Genomic DNA, 21,552 nt, shown 5'->3' with positions numbered 1-21,552 from the left:
AGAGCGGGCCGTCACCTGGGAAAGCACCGCCCACCACAGGAAGCGGAAGTTGGGAGAGGTGGCGGTTGCGACAGTTGCGGGTTCTGCCGTGCGCTGTGGTAACGTCCTCAGGGCCCTGCCGCCCCTCCCGCGGGGCCGCCCTCTGTGCGGGTCTCTCGGGGCGGCGGCCGGGGGGTTGGAGCTGCCGCGGGTTGCGGCCGGCCTGGTGGCAGCAGGGCCGGAGCTTGAGAGCGGCCGGGACCGGCTCCGTGGAGGGCTGAGGCGGGCGGGGAAGGACTCGGTCCGTGTTGGCCGATACCGCTGTGGACTGAGAAACTTCTTTTCCAGAGCGGTGGGTAACGTCCGCCTCTCGCTTAGCGGCAAGCTGCCCGGCTGAGGCGAGAGGGGGGTACCATCTCGCCACCGGTAGCCGAGGCGCGGCAGGGGCTCTGTGGCCGCGGCTGGGTCGGTGGTGGTTTTCCGAGGCCCTCGTGGGTCGTGACTCAGCCGTGTTAATCCAGGATTTCCTTGCGTTGTTTATCGCGTGGGGTGTTCTGCAGGGCACGACGTTAGCTGAGGAGCGCAGTGGTCAGCGGTTCAACCAGTGAAGGAGTTTTGCCTGTTGGAATGTAATAAAAGGAAGATGTGTGCAGAGACTTAGATTGAGGCTTTGAAAGTAATAGGAAAATAAGAACAGTATTACAACATGAACACTGGAGGAGTAGGATTACCAGCAGATGGTCTCAGATGAAGTAGCTAAGACCAAATGCTCATTATCAATCTTTTATTGAGTATTCTTGCCTCTATCTGAGCAGGTACATCACCATCCTCATTTTCCTCAGATGAGTAGAGATACTCAATAAAAAAATGAATGAACAGTAGTGACTAGTATGTCAGGGTATTAAATGAGCAAAACCATAACTCCAGCTGTAGAAGTAACAGATGGCAAGATGTTCCTGTATCTATAGTTTGAGAAATCTCAAGGAGAACAAGTTGTTTCTTTAGTCTTCTGGTCATCAAAAAAGATAAACCTTCCTTCTGCAAAACAAATCATGAATCTGGAAAGCCGGCAGTAGTGTGCTTACAGCTTTTCAGGACAGAGAGCTGTAGCAGTGGAAGTCAAGAGTTGTAGTTAAGCCTTTTGGGTTAGTGGTATAATGAAAGGAAGTAAGGGCTTTGGGAGATCCCTGTTGAATAACAGGGAAAACTAAAGCAAAAAAACCCCAAAAACCATACCCCAACAACAGCGATATGGCAATCTCAAACTAATGTAATTAATGGCAGACTGTAGAAAAGAGGAGCGAGTGGTCTGGGGAGTTGGGAGTGGATGGACCTGTGGATAAAGGAAGTGTTGATAGTGTTGGTGGATAAGGGATAAAATGGCCAGGATGGCAGTTTGGGCCAAACTGGGGGTAAAGCTTTACTGCTGGCTTAAACTGAGAATGTGCAGCTGCTCAGGGCACTGACTTCTGCTTGGGCTGGGAATTGGCTCTATCAAAACCATTGTATTAGCAAGCGGGACTAGTGCAATTGTGCAGCTGTGCAGTTGACATCATTTCCTTCTCACCTCTTGGCCTGCTTTAAGAACCGTGTAGGATTTCCCTTTATTGTGGTTCTGTGATGACCTTAGGTTATTTCTGCACAGTCATGCAGTTGTACTCTGGGAGCGTTACAGAGTTTTAAAGGGTAAGGTGACAGCTCACTGAAAAAAAGGAGAGAGACCAGAAAGAGAAATTTGGGGAGTGGAAACTGGAGCTGGATGAGGAGCAAGAAATAGAAGTTGAAGTCCAGCTCTTGGTGAAAGAAACAACAAGTGCCAGAAGTCTCACAGGCCTTCTCTTTTTAATTCTTTGGGTCCTGGTGTGGTTTTTATCATTTGGGGTTTTTGTCCTCTGGTTTGATGTGATCTTTTTCACTGTGCTACTGAACTGGAGTTTAGAAGTTCTAGTAGAACACAGGGTAATCAAAGATGAACTGTTGCTGTTATCTTGCTAAATACTTTTCCCCTTCCTCTCCTTGCTTCCTCAGACTCGTGTAGTTAGGAAGAGCTGACTGCTAAAGAGAAAATGGCATCTCTAGAAAAAGGTAGGTGGTTCACATGCTATCTAAGCAGACTGGATTAAAAGTACTTTAACTGGAATTCTAAAGACCAGAGTTTACAGTGTATGCCAGACTCCATTCGTGTAAGCTTATTATTAATTAACCTTATCATTATTGCAGTGAAAACCAGAACTGCCTGGATGGAACAGTTAATTGAATATGTTTTTTTTCTAATCCAGTTTTGTATTAAAAAACAAGTTTGTTGCTGGTACTGTCACCTCTGTGTACATTTGTCTGTCAGTCCTCCTCTGGTATTAAGAACCTATTGGTACTGATTCAGCCAACTTGAAAGTAGGGCAATATAATGATGCTACTACAGCATTTTTAAAATTCATTATTTAGCTAGAGTGTGCAGGCTGACATCACTGCCCACAGTATGAGGAAAAAAGTAGTATGTGTGGCTATGCACTAAGAAGCTTTCCTGCTTTCACCCGTTGTGAGGAAACTACTATGCTAATATTTCATTCAGCTGAAAACTTAGTGAACTTAAAGTGAATTTCAGTAAACGTTATTATGCATATTGGAGAATTCAGAGCAGAAAGCAGCATTACTGGGAATACCGGGGTTTGTTGATTAGAAATGAAGCAGAACTGGCTTGTTGGCTTTTCGTAAACCTTCCCTTGAACAACTAAACCACATGGGAGATAGTACTTAAGTCTGCTAAACTTCTTAAGGTGCTAGTAGCTACGTAGCTACTAGCTGCTTTGTATTTAATTCTTGCTTTTAAAACGAGACTGCTCTGATTCTGTCAGCTCCCGAAACCTGATTTTTGCTTTCAACCTATGAGTAACATTGGCAAGAATTTTCTGCGTACTAGCTCTTTTTTGTGTCTGTGTTTAATCTTGTATGGTGGCAGGAAATTAATATTAATACCATTCAGATCAATGTTTGTGTCTTGTACTATTAGTATTAATGAGCAATATACACTTGAGTAAGGACTTTTCTAACTTGTGCTTGATAATTGCTGCTGCAAAGAACTATTTTACACATGCAGCATGCAATTAAAATCTTTGCAGTACAGCAATTAAGTGAAGAGTTACAATGAGACTGTAACAAAGTGAAATGTGCTAAACTTTTCCTCTACTATTTCTAAATTCTAGTTGATGATGCCTCATCACCCATCCGAGGACCTGGAGATGGAATGGAAACAGAGCAGACAGCCGAATCGGTGGAAGTAATCGCTGGAGCCAACACTACGAGCCATCATATCCACCACAGTCCACATAAGAAGACAGTCTCTTCCCTGAGTCCCGGAGTTCTGCAGCTAGGGAAAGTACATGCTGATAAATCAGTGGAGATTGAAGCTATTCGTATATTAGTCCCCAAAGCAGCTATCACCCATGTTGTTCCAACTAAAAATGCTAAGGTAGCTAAATCAGTGGGACATAAAGGAGACACTTTCCATCAGTCAGACGGAGCCGCGGATCCCAAGAAAGAACAGATAGAGCTGAAAAATGCAATCGAAAAGCTAAAGAATTCGGAAAAGCGGTTGTTACAGGATAAAGAAGGTCTCTCTAACCAGCTGCGTATACAGACAGAGGTAAGAAATGAAAGCTATTTTCTCTCACACAGTTGGTTTATATAAGCAGTTTGTGAATGTGACCAAAGAGAACTGCTATGACACACTAGCCTTCAAAAGGGCTTCAAAAGTTTCCCTTTTGAACTTATCAGTTAAGATACAGAGTAGAAATACATTTAAGTAATTCAGTGCTGCTTCTCTGACAAAAGGTGAAAGTATCAAAGGCTTGAAGCTGGAAGAAAAGTGCTAGAGGGCTGCAGGGAAATGGATCTTTCATGGGGCAAGATTTTGCTCCTCAGCTCAACCACTAAGTGAAAAGTGTTATGCTATAAAGGGGTGACTATTCTTCTGCATAATATAATCTGTGGATGGCTTTTCTAATCCTTTGTTATCTGATTACTTGAATACTACTGAAACTTTGTTTCTTGTAGCAGGCTTTCATTCTTCTTTGGCCTCTGTTAGAATTTAAACAACAATGTGTTACATGTGCATTAGTCTCGAATGTTTATGCTCACTGGAGTGGATTGTGAGGCTTAATATACTCTGCATTGGATGTGTCCAATCCTGGAAAGAGAGAGGCAAGTTATTAGCAATTTGCAATAACTTGCACTGCATTCTGGAAGTAGGAGGTGTTTCCTTCTATATTGATTATTACAAGACTCTCTGGTCTAATTCTAGGTGAATCGAGAGCTGAAGAAATTACTTGTTGCTTCTGTTGGGGATGATCTGCAGTATCACTTTGAACGGATGGCTCGTGAGAAAAATCAGCTAATCCTAGAAAATGAAGTCCTGGGACGGAATATGTCTCAGTTGTCTGAACAATTAGAGCGCATGTCTATACAGTGTGATGTGTGGCGAAGCAAGTTCCTAGCAAGCAGGTACTCCCTCTTACAGAGCTGATATAACTAACTGGATTTTAATTATGATGCTTAACGCATATTACAAAAAGCCCTTACTGTTTGAAGGAAATGGTAATAGAATACAGTGTCCTCCCTTTGATTTGCTAGTCTTAAGAAGTTTCCACATACTGAGTGAATAAAGTACTTGTGATAGTCCTAGCTAGGCAGGTGTTACTATCCTAATTTAACTTGTTTCTTTACCATTAACAGGAATCTGAGTTCAGGGATGCAAGCCCTTTCTAGGAATGACAGTGTGGCATATGCTTAGAGTAACACCCTTCAATATTGTAACATTCAGGCCCATTGAGATCTCAGACTTCTAACTGGTAGTTATTGAAATGTCATTCTGGGGTTGGGTTTTTTTGCATTTACGCTATCTCAGGTATTTGAAATACCTGCTTGGGAGGTCCGTGCCCACTCTCATGGCAGAACAAAGTATGACAAAGGTTGTCTCACCTGTAGCTCTTAAATGCTTATATCTGGTGCATACAACATCCAGTTATTGCCCCTAAGAAAGGCAAAGAGGTGAATGTAGTCTACAGCCGTAGCTGTCGTCTTTAGAGATGAATATGAAAAGATGTGATTACAGCATACTTGTGAGAACTGTGTTAGTAAAACAAAATGTATTTAGCTTTTTATCTCTCAGCATCCTGGTCCACCATGTTCACTTACCCAAGGCATTTTAAAGTGTCTCTTACTGGAATTGTTTGAACTCAGCAAGTCAAAGCATAATCTTGCACTTGTGTTGACTGTAGTTGAACAGAAATTGCTCTTAATGCATGCCCTTTGTATTACAGTTGATACAGGCCTTGCATAGGGGAGGGGGGCGAGAACAGCAGCTTAATATTTAGTTTGAGCTGACAAATTACAGTCTGTAGTAGAATAAAGGTGGCTTTCAAACTGCTCACACTACTGATTGGAGATTTCTTTTGCAGGGTTATGGCTGATGAGCTAACCAATACCAGAGCCATTCTTCAGCGTCAAACCAGGGATGCGCAAAGTGCAATCCAGGACTTGCTGAATGAACGCGATCAGTTCCGTCAAGAGATGATCGATACACAGAAGTATGATTTTTCTAATCCAGACTACCCCCGCGCAAATTTTTCATTTCTGTCAGTTTATTCTAGGCCAGAGAAGAATCAAATAACTTTCCTCTGTTCCAGTGATATTCAACAAAAATCAGTTATGCTGATGGATGGTACGGTCACTTTTCAGTCTCAGAGCTGAAAGAGCCAAAGTAGCATTAATTCTTTCTTCATTCCCTGGAAGTGTGAGGTCTAAGGGTAATATACTGTAGAACTGACCTACCTCATATCCCTCAGCCTTTCTCTATTTAATCACTTACTGTCTTGACTTCAAAGTCTCCTCTCCTTCCAAAACATACAGATTCTTCTATCTGCATTGACATTTAGTGCTTATTTTGCCAGATGTCAAATAAGCTTTACAGGTATTAAAATACTGTGGTGGTGAGGCCTTGTCTTGGAGAATAGCCTGTTTGCCTCCTTGTTTCTAAACGGGTTTTTTTTCCATTTTTTGTGGTTACATTTAGCTTGTGGAGTAAAGTCTTGGGAAGGGACAATTCATCTGAAGTGCTGATAGTATAGAGTACAAAAACCACTAATAGTACTTTTTTTCCTTTCTGCACAGGCTGCTGGAGGAGCTGATGGTTTCTCTTCAATGGGGGAGACAACAGACATACTATCCCAGTACCCAACCTTACACTACAACAGAGCTAGCAGCTGTGAATTGTAAGCTAGCCAAAGCTGTAAGCTCGCATCTTCTTGGAAATACTGGCACTAACAGTCCAAAAAAAGGCTTCAACAGCTGTGGAGTTTTGCAATACCCTGCTGAGAAAATGGCTGAAATGGTAAGAACTCTTCATATGTCTCAATCTGTCAGCACAGAGTCTTCTTTCCAGAAAGAACGCCTTGCTTTGTGTTAACTACTTAATATCTTGCCTTTTTTTAAAAACTATATGCAGGGGAAACATGCTGAATAAAGCTCTTCCCTCATTAAAAAAAAAGACAAAAAAACCTGGAAGAATAAGCAGAACAACATAAATATGATGATTCATACTGTTTCCTTTTCTGTCCCTAGCACCACAAGTAACTGAGTAAAAATTTGTTTAGTGTGTCAGGAGGAAGCAAACTGAAAATAATAAATTGAGTTTAAAACTGGGAGAAGAAACTTAGTTCAGGTAGAAATGTGTCATAACACTTCAGCAGAAGTTCTGTTGCCCTAAAAAATCAGTTCTGTTGCAAGTGGGTGGAAACACAGAGAGAAGCTATATGATTATCTTTGAAGATAAGGTTTCACTGCAGGAAGCCTGATGTTTAAATACAAACTAGACTAATGGTTTAGCCTGGAAGCAGATGCATACAGTTGAGCAGCAAGAGGTTCACGGTGCCTAGTTATCTGTGTTGCCTGGTTTTGCTCAACTCTTGCTGAAAAGATTAGATTATTTTCTTATTCTCAATAAAATCATTCCTTGGATTTCTGATGGACATTACTAATTTATAAACAGTATTTAATGTCTTTATAGTGAGGGTCTGGATAGATTGACATTTAGTTTTTCAACTTGAAAAAACCTTGCTTTTGAGTGGAAATCCTTCCTAGCTGTTAGAGAAGGATAAGGCCCATTAGACTTAACAGAGATATTTTTATTCTCAACCTTTCCATCCTTAGGTGCTACGTGTACTGGATCCAGCTGCACGTACAGAAACATCAACAGAAGTTTCTTTTTCTGAGACTTCTCCATCCTCCTTCCTTTCCACAAAGAAGAATATCGGAAGGTTTCACCCATATACAAGATACGAAGATGTAACTTTCAATTGTTGCAACCACTGTCAAGGAGAGCTGATAGCCCTCTAAAAACATAGCAAATGCAACTGCATCTGCACTCTTTCTGAAGAATTACAGTAGTTGATGTTCAGCAGGGTTCTCTTTTTCGTATTTCTTTCTATAATGGATGGATTTAACATTGGAAGTTATGCACTTTCTGCTTCTCTGCCTCTTGAAGTTAGGGACAGGCAGGATTTTGTTATCCTCTGGGATACTTTTACTACTTTTCAGTCTTGAAAGCTACTTATTTTCTTCTACATAGGCAAGACCAAAAATGTTATGCTGGTCCAATTTGTAGAGCATAGAGATGCCCTTGACTATTTAAGGTTTACAGTCTTCCTTATAAATCTCAATGAATTTCTCTTTAGAGGGAGACAAAAGCATAGCTATACCAAAGTAAATGAAGTGCTGATAGGTTATGTTTCTTTAAAATAGAAAAAAGCAATGGAAAATGGTCAGCTCTGTGCTTTTTTTTCTTAATCTTAGCCAAGGTGATGAACTGTTCCCAAGGTCTATTTCAGCCTTTTAAATTTCGTAATAAAAAGGAGTATGTGCAATGATTCTTCATAGCTGTAAGTTCTGAAAATAAGAGCATGTGCAATGTAGCAGCCCTCCTGGCAAGAAGAGAAAGAGCTTGAATGAACTCTAACTATCATACCTAAGGAGTAACTGGGTTTTAAATGGATTCTGGAACACTGTGTGGGGTGAGATTATACTTGTTTCCATAAAGCTAAATAATGGATTTTCCATCTATTTCAGCTTCTAGAGTGAAGTTGTTGCATAGCTGATCCTCAGCAAAGACAGACTGCTATACCTCCTTTAGTACATAGTGTTGAAACCTGACCTAGCATTAGAAGTTAGTCCTTGCCCAAGGTCTTCCTAGGTGTTAGGGGCAGCTGAAGATAGCACTAAGTTCGCACAGTTACTGGTAAAAAAAAATATATTTTGTTTACTTGTATGGTTTTATAATCTTGATGTAGGTTCAAAGTGAAATTTTAGCAGATAATCTGCTAAATACAAAAAAGCCTATTTAAGTTGCAAATGTAAAGAGGAAAGGTAGGAGGATGCAAATATGCATTTTAATTTCTTAGTTTCCCTCCCAAATTTATCATATGTAGCTGTCTTGTTTGAGGAGTTTCTGAAATGGCTGCTTTTACCCAGTTTTCCTTTGAATTTCATACTATGATAAGAATATATGTTATAAATTCTTGCTGTTGCTGGCTGTGCTTTGGTTTGCATGAAGAAAACTACAATAAACTTTCTTTGTTTGCTTTCAAGCTGCAATTCTGGATTTAATATAGCTGTATTTCTGACCTTGTTTTCTCTGCAGCATAAAAGGAACTATAGGACATTGAACTGTAAACCCCTTCACTCTACTGGTCTGAGATAAAGAACCAAGCAGCACTACTTTTGTAGCTTACTACAATTAGGGAGATACTGTGAACCTTTGCAAACTTTCCCTCTGCATTTGCTTGCCAGACACAAGGAGGAGGAAGGCACCTGCTATTCCTGTTTCTCATTAGCATGTGATATTTTCATTTCACATCCACGCCCTTTATCTATGCTGGTAAAAGCTGCAGCACAGCACCCTCCAGTCAAACACCAGTACTCTGTCAAACATGCCTGTAACTTCTCCAAAATGGGTAAGAGGAAAATACAAATGGCAAATTCACTTTACATCTACTACACTTCCTCTGGTGTACACTTGCCTGTGGAAAAATGTAAGAACAATGCCAGATCATAAATCTATTAGATATGCAGCTGGACAGAATGTTCCTCATCTTCCACTAACTTTATGATTTCATGAGTGACCTCAGCTTGTTCTCTGACAAGAGTTCACAATTTAGTTGGGTATGGTGATGTAGTTTATCATAATATAATTTAGTAAACATGGACATGCATACAGGGAATCCAGCTTCCTTGATACCAGTAAAGGTTATGATTCACACCACTTTTTAATTTAATGGAATAGAAAATTACTGGATATGACACAGAAATAAGTTTCAAAAACTGTTGCATGTTCACATACATGTTAGCCTTCCAGTAACCACTTTTCCTGAACTAAAATAAAATAGTCCTCTGGTCCAGCCAGAATTAACAGCTGGTCAACAGATCAATAGAAAGTGGTACAAGAAACAGCATTTTCCAACAAACGTAACACCTTGTACGTCTTCATCACAAGCAGCAGCAAACAGCAATATTAACCCAGCAAAAATTCAACATTTCACATAATAGCCTGCATCCAGGAATTCATGGTGGAGTTGAGCATAAAGTGCCTTTTAAAGACAGGAATGTGTATTTGCCACCCTTGTATATAAATGTCACGCTCATTTAGATTTGGTCAAACCAAGAAGATCCCTGAGTTATACATAAAAGCAGGCTTTTCAACAAAATTACGAATAAATAGGTAGTAAAAAAATCATTGTCAGTGAAGGGAACTGTTAAACTTGCCTGAAAGCTTTAAAAACACCACAAAAAGTCAGTAGCTGTAAAGAGTAAAAGCTCAAGCCATAAAAATGGAGAGGGTTGCCCAAAGAACTCTGCAGTTACATGGAACTTTCAGCTGTAGTGGTCTGTGAAGCGAAAGGCTTTAGGCTCCGAACTAATGCAGTGGATGTTCTGCATCTGTTTTGCTCTTCTGGCTTCCAATCTAAGCTGCCTTGCTCTCTCTTTAGCAGCCAGTTCTTCTGCTCGTTTTTCTTCTCTCTTTCTTTTTAGCCATCTGTGGAGGGAGAAAGAGGACTAGAAGTACTGACAGTTGCAATTGAAAGTTTTATGTCATCCATTCAAAGGAGACTTGCCCCCGTTTAACTAGAGTCACCTAGGATAAAGTTAGGTGTCATAGCTGAGCCAATCTGAAAGCCTGCCACTCCTAAACATGGGAGGTGCTACTTTTCCATCCCCATTCTCCTGCTTCTGCACCCATCTTCACCTCCCCCCTCTTGTTGAGCTGATATTGATTGAATTCATGGACTTGAGGGGGGGGCCAAATCATTTAATTGGATGAACTTTCTGCTTATTTAAATGAACTGAATCAACCCAAGCCTGTTCCAGAACAGGCGAAAAAGGGGTAGGGGAGAAGGATCTCCCTTTTTCAGCAGAAGCAATTCACTCTTTCAGCTCAGGTTCCGACACATAATTTCACAACAGTGAACAAACAACATCAAGGAACGGATGTTTTTTGGGTATATGTTTATCAGGGCATATTCATGAACAAACAAAACACCAAACCCCCACCAAAACCCAATAATGACTTCAGCAGTAAAAACGTACCATAAAATGACTAGAGAAGCTGATAGACTACAAAATTTTCAAAAATGATTCCTTAGGAATGACCCTACTCACTCTTTAAAGGCTCTGTTGCATTCCTCTGTTCTTGGGAAAAAAGAAATTCCCTCAGCTTGGCGTCTCAAATTTCTATCTGCTTTTCTTTCATATGTTCTTGGTGCTTTTTTTTAAGCCATAACTTGAAGGCTTCTTCTGGATTCCTGCTCCTCTCCTATTTGAAAAAAAAAACCCAAACACAACACATATATACAAAATATATCATTAAATGACCTTTATATTAATCACATCATAATAGTTTTTGAACTCTGCTGGCATCTCCCATCCAAAAAACATACTTCATAAGCAAACTGGAGCATATGCTAATCTGGCATGGAATATATATATATAAGCAAGAATTCAAAGCAGTATGTTTTAAAAAAATACTGAGTTTAGCTTTTCAAGCCCATTGCTGCAAGGCAGAGGAACTTTAGAACACAGCATGTGAATCTTCAGGTTTTGGTCAGGTCACATGCATTAACTTCTTGCCAAGTTCTGATGGTAAATAACACACTTCGAAGGGTTTTCTGGCTGCTTGTTCACTGCAGGGTTCAATCAAGTCATTCTCCTGATAAAAAGGAGCATCACAGTATCTCCTGTGATTTTATAGCTATTAAGTTCGTATATGCAGCTTCTACGACACAAGCCGCCCTGCCAAGCAGAACAATCCTAATCATGCAAGTCAGCCAAGCTCTTCACTGAAAACAATGCAACAAAACCATTTCCTATGACTGTAAATTTTCATATGCTTAGCTAAAACACAGGCTTAGAATTTGGTTTTCCTATTTAATAAGAGTGCTATAGATCCCAGTCTTACATTAGGGAGATCTTACTTTGCTGTTCAAGTCTTCTAGCTCCTTTGCACGACGAATTCGCTTTTCTTCTTGCACTTGTTCTTTCTTCTTCTGTAACCAAGCTTTAAAAACCATCTCATTCTCTCTTCTTTTCTGTTCTTCTTGTTCCCTTTTCTTTTCTTCTTCCTTGAATGGATTAAGAGTGAACAAACTTAGTTTTTAAGAGAATCATCTTAATCTGCAAAGGCCTTCATTGTCACAATAGACAATAAATAAGCCATTTGAGTGATACAAGACACAAAAATACTGATGAAACAGGAATACTCAACGACTGCATCATAGTGGATAATACTTTTAGGAAGAAACAAGTTTGAGCACTTCTGCAGTTCAGGTTACATTCAGATACTTTCAGTCTAACCCATTTCGTGATTACCTCCATTTCCATGACACAACTCAACTCACAGACATTTCAATAGCAACACAGGAAGACTCTCAAAATTAAGCCTGCCCAATAGCTCTGACTGACTTAAAACCAGTTTAAACTGATGCATTTTAAAAACGAATTAAATTCTCAGGCTTGTTAAGGTAGCCCCTAAATGCTACTTAACTACCTACTGACTGCAGGCACTACCTTATAAATAAAGATTTTTCTCTGGACATAAAGTTGTAATATATTCACTTAAGAAGTAATAATAGCCTTTTCAAGTTTACAAAATGATTTTTACAAAATTGAGAAAACTTTTTGGTAATTATTAATCAAGTTTTAGCTAATGGCAAGTAACTACAAAGAGAAGAAACGTTTCAAACGACACTTCAGAAAGCTGGTGAGGACATTCTACCAGGTTTTGACTCTTTGACACAAAAGCTACAATCCCCACTCATTTCAGCACTCTGAGAAATCTACTCTTCTTACAAATAGATGAGGTTCCTCCCACCTACACACAACTTTCAGACTATCCTCCAAATTTACTGACAGAAACCCCACCAAAATGAAGCAGATGGATTCCAGTAATGTTAGAAATGTTTCATGCCTGTGAAATCCATCACAGAATGGAAGAAGTCCATTCAAGAATGAAGAAATAAGGTAATACATTCTTACCTTTTCATAAGTCAGCCAACAGAGGAAGAGATTTAGCACACACTGTTAGGAAAATAACCTTCCTTACCTCCACCACACTACCTTTTACTTCAAATACGCAGAGTATGGTGTCAAGAGATCTAGTCTTGTATGTACAAAGAAAACACGTCAGTAACTCTTCACATTTCATACCCCTCATTACTGAGCTAAGCCTCAGCAAACTTTTCAAATAAAGCAGGCCAGACCTATTTCCATGGGTAGAAAGCAACTTTGAAGCCACTTAGGCAGCTTGCTTAGAACGTCATGGCATGGAAAAATGGTAGATGCTTCCATGCTCTTTTTATAGAGCAACATACATAGGAAGCTACCTTTTTGCAATTGTATCATCATAATACAAAGTGAAGCAAAATGTCTAAGTTTTTAAAATTTTTGGTAAAGATTTCTGAAGTTCCTGTTACAGGTGTCAGAGGCTGACTGTCTATTAAATACTATTTTTTCTGAATAAAGAGTTGAGAAAGAATTAAAAGGGGTTGTTTTGGGTTTTTTTCCTCAGTAATACATAAGATACTGATTTGATTTTCTAAAACAGATTTTTTTTTTCTTTTAAATTACTGCCCTTTATAGATATAAGAAGAATAACCTCAGTACTGGGAATATTTTCTTCTTTTTTGTCCTCTGTGTAGCACCCAGGTAAAACAAAACCAGAAGGAAAAGTATTATCCATTAACAGAAAAAGGGGAAAATAACCTACTCTGCAACAAACTCAATGTGAAAACTTACAACACTCACCCATGCAAAACCTTTACAGGAAGAAAGCATCCAGTTATATTATCAGTCAATGTGACTTTACCTGCAGGCATCTTATACAAGCAACAAGGCATGCCACTTTTGAAGTCAGCTGTATCTTCCATACATGCTAAACACACCCTGCTTTGTTCATAGTTCTCACAGTCATTCTCCTGTGTAAATCTTATTTTATGACCGAACGCTCTCCCATATGATAATTGCCTATTTCATACTTCATGAGGCCCCAAATGTGCACCTGCACCGCTGTGGTTAATATTAACTTCCTGCATTACAGTATAATCTGTGGAGATGCAACACCATGTGCTACGTTCCAGTAAAGAGGGGGCCTGTAATGGAACTTAGGTAGAAAGAGAGTCAATAGGCAAAAGCTGTAAGTACAATATAGCAGAAGAAGGCCTATTTATGAAGGATATATTAAATAAATATTTGATTTCTCCTGTAAGCAAGGCACGATCCTATGCCACTCTGTGGGTTTTTCTTTCTTTTAAGGAAAGGAGTTTTGAGAGATTCTGTACAAACTGCTAATACTAATATTAATAATAATGTTATTGTTGTTGTTATTGCCCTTTTATCATGGAAAAATTGAGTAAATGCCCTGAACATGTGGTCTCTGTGAAGCAGAGGAACAGGATGGTCACTGTGACCTACTTGTTGCCTCTGTATCTTTACCTCTTTCCTCAGTTTTTCCTTCCTTTGTTCTAACTGCTTCCGCAATTCTTTTTGTCTCGGAGAAAGACAGTAAGTGGAGCTTCTCACGGGCACATTTGCAGACTGCGCTCTCTGCGGAGTCTTCCGTCTTCCCAGACCTCTTGCAGCATTGATAGCAGAATTTGGACGACGCTTAGGGTTAGATGGAGGCTTGGGGAAATACACAGACTCTTCTCCAGCAGGAGAAAAAGAATTTGCTCCTGGTCGTACTGGAGGTACTTCCTTCATTCGAGAGACAGTGCCAAAAGGATCGTAGTGTGAAGATTTTGGAGACACATGTTGAGTTTCAATATCAGTAAAAGAAACACTTATTGGGGGCAAAAAGCCCTGGCTTTCAATATCACATAAACTTAAGAGTTCAAACTTCCCATCTTTTTCCACTAGGATTTTACTATCCTTCTTTTCCTCATCCTTGCCAGCATGTGGCGAAAGCGACGTGCTTTCCTGTCCCATTTCATTAGAAATATGCAACCGAGATAGCCTATTTGAAACATCATCTCCTCTCACAAGGTCAGTTTTATAAACTTCAGCATCTTCTAGAGGAGGAACTTCAAGATCCACTAACTTATCTTTAAATTTTAATTTCCGTTCTCTGTTCTGATCCACAGGAGTCTGATTCTCCAGCAGTTTGTTGGCTTCTTCAATCTTTTCCAAGATGTAACGCTTTATTTCTTCATCCTCTTCCTCATCTAGTTCCTGCTGGTTTTCCAGCTTGGATTCCTGGAAAGAGCTTTCACTATCAGTATCAGATACATGGTCCCCCTGTTCAATATCAGACCTGGTTTCCAAACTGTCTTCATGGGAGGGTCTCGCTTTCACATCTACATCTGCCTTTGAAAGCTGATCTGGATTTTCTTCTATTTTGTCATTGTCTTCCTCAAAGTTGTCTGCAACTTTAACAATCTGTGCCTCAATATCCTCTTCATTTTTTTCAGGATTCTAAAAAAATTAAAATAAACTCGTCTATTCTCCCAACAAAGAACAATATTAGAGAAAGTGAAAAGAAACAGCAAGAGAGAAGAGCAGTACTAACTACCTTAATTATAAAACAGGCTGTCAAATGGTGCATGTCATAACTAATAGCTTTTTTGGCACTAACAATTCTTTTGCAGTTTCTCCATGTTCACATCTACAGAAAGTTTAACTAACCATAGCTTGCGCAGTAAAGTAATCAGTGACAGCATAAAAACAGAACAATGTGTGTGTTGTACAAACACTTCAACAAACCCAGAAGTCCTTTGAAACAAATATATTCTTTTCAACAAACACTGAATTTCCTGGTTTAAGGCAATTATAACCAAACTAACCATTTCACTGAATTATTTTTCACTATAATTCCAAATAAACTTCCTTGTCAAAATGTAGTGAATATACCTACACGTTTCAAACCATATTGAATTTCGTGCTTATGATTCCAAATATTACTCAATTTTATCTTCTAAATAAGACAACTAACATTAATTTAACAAATACCTCTTTTACACCAAGGTTTTCTTTTTCTTCTTCATTAACTAGCCATTCGAGGTCTTTTTCAAAGTCATCCTCATATTCTCCACTTTCTGTTAAATTACCCATATCTTCCGGATCTCCTTCGTCTTCCTTTTCACTCATTTTGGTGATGTGTTAGAGTAATACTATAAAAAGGAGAGGAAAAAAAAATAATGTTTTAACACTCTAGTGACAGACAAATATAGAACATTGATATCTCTTAAGTCACCCACATCAAGCTTGCGAGCAGTATCAATACAACCATGTTACATAGCGCCACAGCACCTCAGAACTAAGGATCACTAACAGTCTATAAACATGAATGGGTTTGGCATTTCCAACTCTGACTACTAGGGGAATATTTGAGTCAAAGGAAACTGAGGTGACTTACTCAATATCTTGCAGTAAGTCTCTGACAGAGCCAAGACTAGAACTCATGATCTCTTGTTAGTCACATCCTTTAATAAAGAGTTTGCTACTTTATATTTATTAGAAGTACTACCAGCTTTCAATGCTCCCCGGTGTGTTTTACATTGTTGTTTTATATCTGCCTGGCCCACTTTCCTTTAAAGAAATCTTAACTTGTTTAAAGTTACATTGCAAAGACGTGGGATGCACAACTCCTAGAAGATCCATGTCATGGCTTACAGTAGATCAAGTTATCAAAAAGCTTCCCATAACGACATATTAAAACGAGAAGACATTCATTGGACTCCTGACAGGAACCTTCTACTAAACTGACTGAACATTTACAAGCAGCTAGCTTTCAAACCGTATCACCTCCACTAGTATTAGGGGTAAAGAAAGCCATGCAGACACCAACTGAGACTGCTGGGAAAAGGATTCAGTTCTAGTTTGAATTTCTGAGGAGGACAACAATGGGAAATACTCAGTAACCAGTTAATCAGGCTGGATATAGTCATATTCGTGAGAAAACTGAAGATGAGCCACTACAAGGATTGAATCTTTTAAACAATCTTTGGACTGCAGAGCACACAGGTGCCAACAGCTCCTGAAGGACTGCTTAAATGCCAGTGCTTGGAGGTCCAGGCCGACTGCCTGCCACCTCTCAGCTCAGCTCACTCAATTGAAGGCATGTGTCTCCATCTAAAGACACAAACGGGTTAAAGACACATGGAACACACATCAGCCTAGAAAGCTGATTCTGCTCTTTTTACAGCTTTAGTCACTCATCATTTCTTCCCTAATTTGCTTATTACTGTTTGCAAAAGCAACATAAAAGAAGGACATGTTGATTATTCAAAAGTTCCTATTCTCTTTGTACCCTCTGCTGTAGGCTGGAAGGTGCCACTTCTAAGTGTCTCTCTAGTAGGACAAATCTGTGTCATTTACAACATACTAAAAGATCCTGATGTGAGCATTAGCATACGACAACACAATACGGGACGTAAGAATTAGCTCTGACCCTGGATGGCCAGGGAACAGAAAGACAGAACTTGTGGTGTGACCACCTTGCCCTTCCAGACAAGGGTGTCACCTTGACTTCTCAATCTAAGCATTTTGTCATGCATTTTGTAAAAACTTTTCCATCCAGAAGATGCTGCTTAAATTCCTTCCAGCTTTTGTTTTAAATTCTGATGACTATCTTGGAGTTCTCAGTTATTTACTCACATGAATACCAGCTCCACTTCTTAAAATTCTGTGTTTCGTGCTTGACAAGAGCGCTGCTCTTTTAGACCCCATATTTAGTCAAGATTTGTTTTAGAGGAAAGAATGGTAATAAAGCCAGGCACTTTTGTTGCAAACTTATTTGTAAACAAACATTATAAAAAATCTTCCTTTTGTTTCATCCATATTTTGTTCAAGAAAATCTGGTCTTTTTTTTTCCTCCTAATTCACTTCTTTTTATCCACCACTTGCCATGAGAATCACTCTAGATTTCTCAGAGTTTAAATTTTCAAACTTGTTCAGACCATTGTCTTGGCTTTCCACACCATGTCTATTTCCATCATGTTTTTCCTGCACCTCTTCTCATGCCACATGTAATCCTTTTTTGCTTGGAAATGCCCCTTCCTTCACAAATATCATTGGTTTGGGTGGTGACATGTACCCGAGTTCTTAATGGAGGTTACTTTGCTCTAGTACATATTCAGCACAAAAGAACTATTTGCCTTTAACTTCTTCACTATGGTAAGCAGACACAAAAGCTACAAAGCTGAATTGTGCCTTGAGCAAAACATGTTCACGTCGGTCTGTGACACTCAACACCACAAATACTGAAACCTGTTCCATTTATTTAGAATACATATAATAAAGGGGAGCAGCATAAAAATCAGCCTCTTCTGTTGTAACATAAAGTAGTCATGGCTGAAGAGATAATTTCAGTTTAATAACCTTAAGAAATTCCTGAACCGGCTCCTATTCTATTTAGGGTCTTGCGAACTAAAGATTAAAGTGCTTCAGCTTTAATAGGGACCAGAAACATTCAGAAAAATCTCAAGTCTTCGTTTTCACCTGCTTCTATTCTAATTAAGGGTGGGGGCACGTATGGTGTGACCGAGTCGTTCCGCAAAGCTTAGTAACACCTCTGCGGGGTTACAGGCAGGCACGGGCCAGGCACAGTTACAACAAAACGAGGGAAGACAGCGACGGACTTTTGGGGTTTTTGCCACTTTGTAGCAGAACACACACACAGGTGCATACGCACAAACCCGAACCCGACACCGTTACGGTGGGATAGGTCCGGTCCACCCCGGCGGGCGGGACCAGCAGCACCCGGCTCCGCACGTCAAGGCGGGCGGCTGCTGGTCGGGAAGCTCGGCAAACCACGCTCCGCCTGGGAGCGGCCCTGCGGACACGGCCCCACCGCCATTACTACCAACACCCGCGAGCAGGCGAAGCAACCTCTCACCGGGCCGTGGTAAACAAGGGCGGCCGGGCCGGGCCGTGTGCAGCCGGTGGCAGCCTCCTGCGAAGGGGTCAGCCCGGGCCCAAGCCGGCAGGTGCGGCCGCCATGCGCCTCACCGGTACTACCAGCTCCCCGCGGGAGCCAGCCCCGCCTGTCTCGGACACCCCGCTCACCGCGGCCCCGCTGCCCTCCTGGCCCGGGGGACGAGGTACCGGTGCCGTCGCCCACCTGGGCCCGGCCCGGCCCGGCCCGCCGGTGCGCCCGGCGGCGTTGCCATGGCAGCAGCGGGGCCCGCCCCCCTCTCCTTGCTCACCTTCCTGCAGCAACGATCACCGCCGACGGTGGCCCCCGAGGACCAAATTCCGCCCCACCCGCACCTTTTCCCTGCCGACGGTGCCGAAGTAGCAGCGGCCGCGGGCATGGGCGCGCTCGCGAGGCGGCACCGCCCCGTTGCCATGGAGACGGGCCTCCGCGCGCGCAGCGGCCTCCCCCCAGCCCCCGGGTTTGTCCGCCATTTTCAGGTCTGAGGGTCCCTTAGGAGAAGGCGCTTTCTTTTCCCTTTGCGTTACAAAATTTCACTTAAGGCTGGGAAATTAAAGCAAAGCAGAGCGCTGGGGGGCGGGCCACAGACGTGAGCGCCCAGGAGAAGGGCAGCAGCGCGGCAGGCGGCTTTCCCTGCCCAGCTGAAAGCCTTTTGATGCTGTTAGATTATGCACTTGTTTGGGAGCAGCCTGAACGTCGGCAGTTTTTGTAGTGTATTATTCATGCTCGAGCTGGTGATGAGCAATTTGATCAGACCGAAAGCTATCGGTGTCAAAATTTGAGCTTTTGTTAATAAAGATAGCGCTGCGTCTCCAAAGAGGTGCTCCTCTGCATTAATCACACACCATTCCCAGAACTTTGAAATGTGAAAAAGAAGGGAAAAAAGCCACCAAAACTCACTCTGCATAAATTGCTTTTTGGAAAAAGCCACCGAACAGCAAGGGGAAGCGCCCCACGCTGCTGGCAGCCCTCTGCGCAGGAGCAGGAGCCCCAGCCGTGCAGGGCTGGGGGAAGCGGAGCTGAGATGCGTAGTTTGAACCAAGGCTGGTCCTTCCTCAGGGTCTGGGATTGATGCGTAAAAACCTCCCTGGTCTTTATGCCATGAAATACAATGGAGACCATTAACTTTCCTCTGGTGATGCTGGAAAGGTGGAGGGAATGGCCACCAGAATGACCATGGCTCGTGCAGCATGGCTTCCCAGCCCCACGTTTTGGGGGGTGACCTCCCTCAGCCCTCCTGCTGGCACATGGGCCTGGGCTGTGGCAACATGGCCCCCCCAGGGTGGAGGGAGGGAGTTGTCCTTGCTGTGGCGCTGACAGCACCCGTCACACCGTCCCACACACGGCCATGGCCCCTGGTTTGGAATACAATAGCCCAGCAAAGTGAGGGACGACAGTCTACAAATGCACCAGGCGGCCAAACGCCTCAGAGGGCAACACGCCCCCTGCACTGAAGGATTAATGTTAACATAAGCAAATATGGGCAGAAAACAGCCGTGAATAAATTTAGCCAGGGTGTTGATAACTCTCACGAGTAAGACAGGTAGAATTACCCTTTCACTCACAGTAACGCAGGGCAGAAAGCTAAACCCCTCCAAGGTGGGGCTCAGGAGGTCTCTGAAGACAGCCACACATCACAGGAGGAGGTTTGACGCCATGACCTCGGGGTTTCTGCTAATCCCACATTATACAGCCAGAAAGAGAAATGGGGTTTGACATTGGTTTCGGCGGGTTGGAAGGGCTCCCTGATATTTATCTAAGATAACACTTGGGTACCTGCTTGGCAGTGGTTCACGCTGTACCTGGAAAAACTTCAACCACTACCTCACCCAGGGACATGCGGTTATCCCGTGCTTGAAGACAATACGCTGAATTTAGGATTTTCCGTTTCGCAGACAGGTGGCTTTGACAAGTTCATAGCAGACTAAAACAAAGAGAACTGTGCACAGCATCAAAGCTTTATGCTCTGCTTTTGTCGTAAGACTACCCTTCATCTTATAAGTCAGTGCTACCCCTTTTGTTCACAAGAGATGCTTTATTCAACTAATTACAAATCCGTGTGATTGTTAGAGAATACACCCCATTGCTGGAAGACCGAGCTGTGATGCTTGATAATCATAATGTAATGGTATCTTAGGGTGAATCTAAATTCATGCATGCATTCATTAACCCATATGTCATTAAATTTAGATTTTTAGATGTTCCCATCTATGAGGGAGCTACAGAACACAGTCCTGAAAAAACACAACAGAAACACTAGCCAAGCAGTGCCGGGCTCCAAGGACAGGCCAACCAATGCAGGGCTCCAAGGACAGGCCCCAACATGTTGGTTGTTCTTCTCTATGTCACTAATGCATCAGACACTGTGTTTAGGGAACACTAATTTACACAGAGCGAGTATGTTTGACAGAGGAAGGCTGCATAACACCTCCAGAGCAATGTTAAACAAGCACCTGAACACCTTCTGTATGTTGTGTAGGAAACCGTTGTCTGGACACTGTCCAGAGTTGCTGGGATCAAGGTCCTGAGCTCCCAGTCTCCTGCCCCTTCCATAACCAAAGTCCATCTTTCCTTCCCAGTACGTGGCTACGATCACATTGATCAAGAAGCAAATGTAATCACCTCTGTGCGGAGCCCTTTCCTTTCCCTGAGAGCGCTACCAGAGCAGCCAGCCGGCTGTTTCACACACGCAAGCAGCCACAGCACGGTTGAGAGTAACCCCACCATGCCTTGGTGGGCTGACACAGCCAGTGCTAGCCCAGGGGGACAGCAGCATCTGATGCTCCTAAAACAGGAGCCTCTGGCAGCTCTTACTATTCCTCACCTTTCAGGCAGAACAAGCCCAGCACCTGGGCTCTCCCCCCTAACAGTGACCCTAAAGCCCAGGAACCGTGCCACATCTTACCAGCATCACAGCAAGCCCGGTGCGGGATACACAGATTTGGTGGGAACACTTACCTCCAGCAGCTCCCAGCATCAACTGGAACAAAGAAACAGGCACAGCGTCGCAGGGAGACAGCCCAGCCGTGTGTAGTATTTATCTCATCTGCACGAAACCACACGGTGTGCTGTTTCGCAAATGCAGGAATTCAGCTCCTTGACAG

General features: G+C 42.1%; 2 protein-coding genes across 3 annotated transcripts; one reads left to right on the top strand and one right to left on the bottom strand.

Moving 5' to 3' along the window:
• BLZF1 (basic leucine zipper nuclear factor 1) lies at positions 1-8,615 on the top strand. Of its 2 annotated transcripts, none has more exons than XM_075766259.1 (7): positions 1-98; positions 2,008-2,064; positions 3,180-3,619; positions 4,277-4,476; positions 5,433-5,561; positions 6,145-6,364; positions 7,183-8,615. In XM_075766259.1, exons 2-7 carry the CDS (start codon positions 2,046-2,048, stop codon positions 7,366-7,368), a joined length of 1,194 nt encoding a protein of 397 aa, XP_075622374.1. In that variant the 5' UTR covers positions 1-98; positions 2,008-2,045; the 3' UTR covers positions 7,369-8,615. The 2 variants fall into 2 exon arrangements, with proteins under 2 accessions (XP_075622374.1, XP_075622382.1); XM_075766267.1 differs by having other exon boundaries at positions 43-331.
• A 565-nt stretch (positions 8,616-9,180) lies between these two features.
• CCDC181 (coiled-coil domain containing 181) lies at positions 9,181-21,541 on the bottom strand. The gene is given in 7 exon segments (XM_075766120.1): positions 9,181-10,060; positions 10,684-10,753; positions 10,756-10,837; positions 11,496-11,642; positions 14,011-14,988; positions 15,523-15,683; positions 21,407-21,541. Coding segments are annotated over 6 exon segments (1,578 nt in total). The 5' UTR covers positions 15,661-15,683; positions 21,407-21,541; the 3' UTR covers positions 9,181-9,897.
• Positions 21,542-21,552: the final 11 nt, after the last annotated feature.

Source organism: Balearica regulorum, chromosome 1 (genome assembly GCF_011004875.1).
Source record: "Balearica regulorum gibbericeps isolate bBalReg1 chromosome 1, bBalReg1.pri, whole genome shotgun sequence".
NCBI lineage: Eukaryota > Metazoa > Chordata > Aves > Gruiformes > Gruidae > Balearica > Balearica regulorum.
Note: the sequence above shows the minus strand (reverse complement) of the source record. Positions and strands in the feature narration are given on the sequence as shown.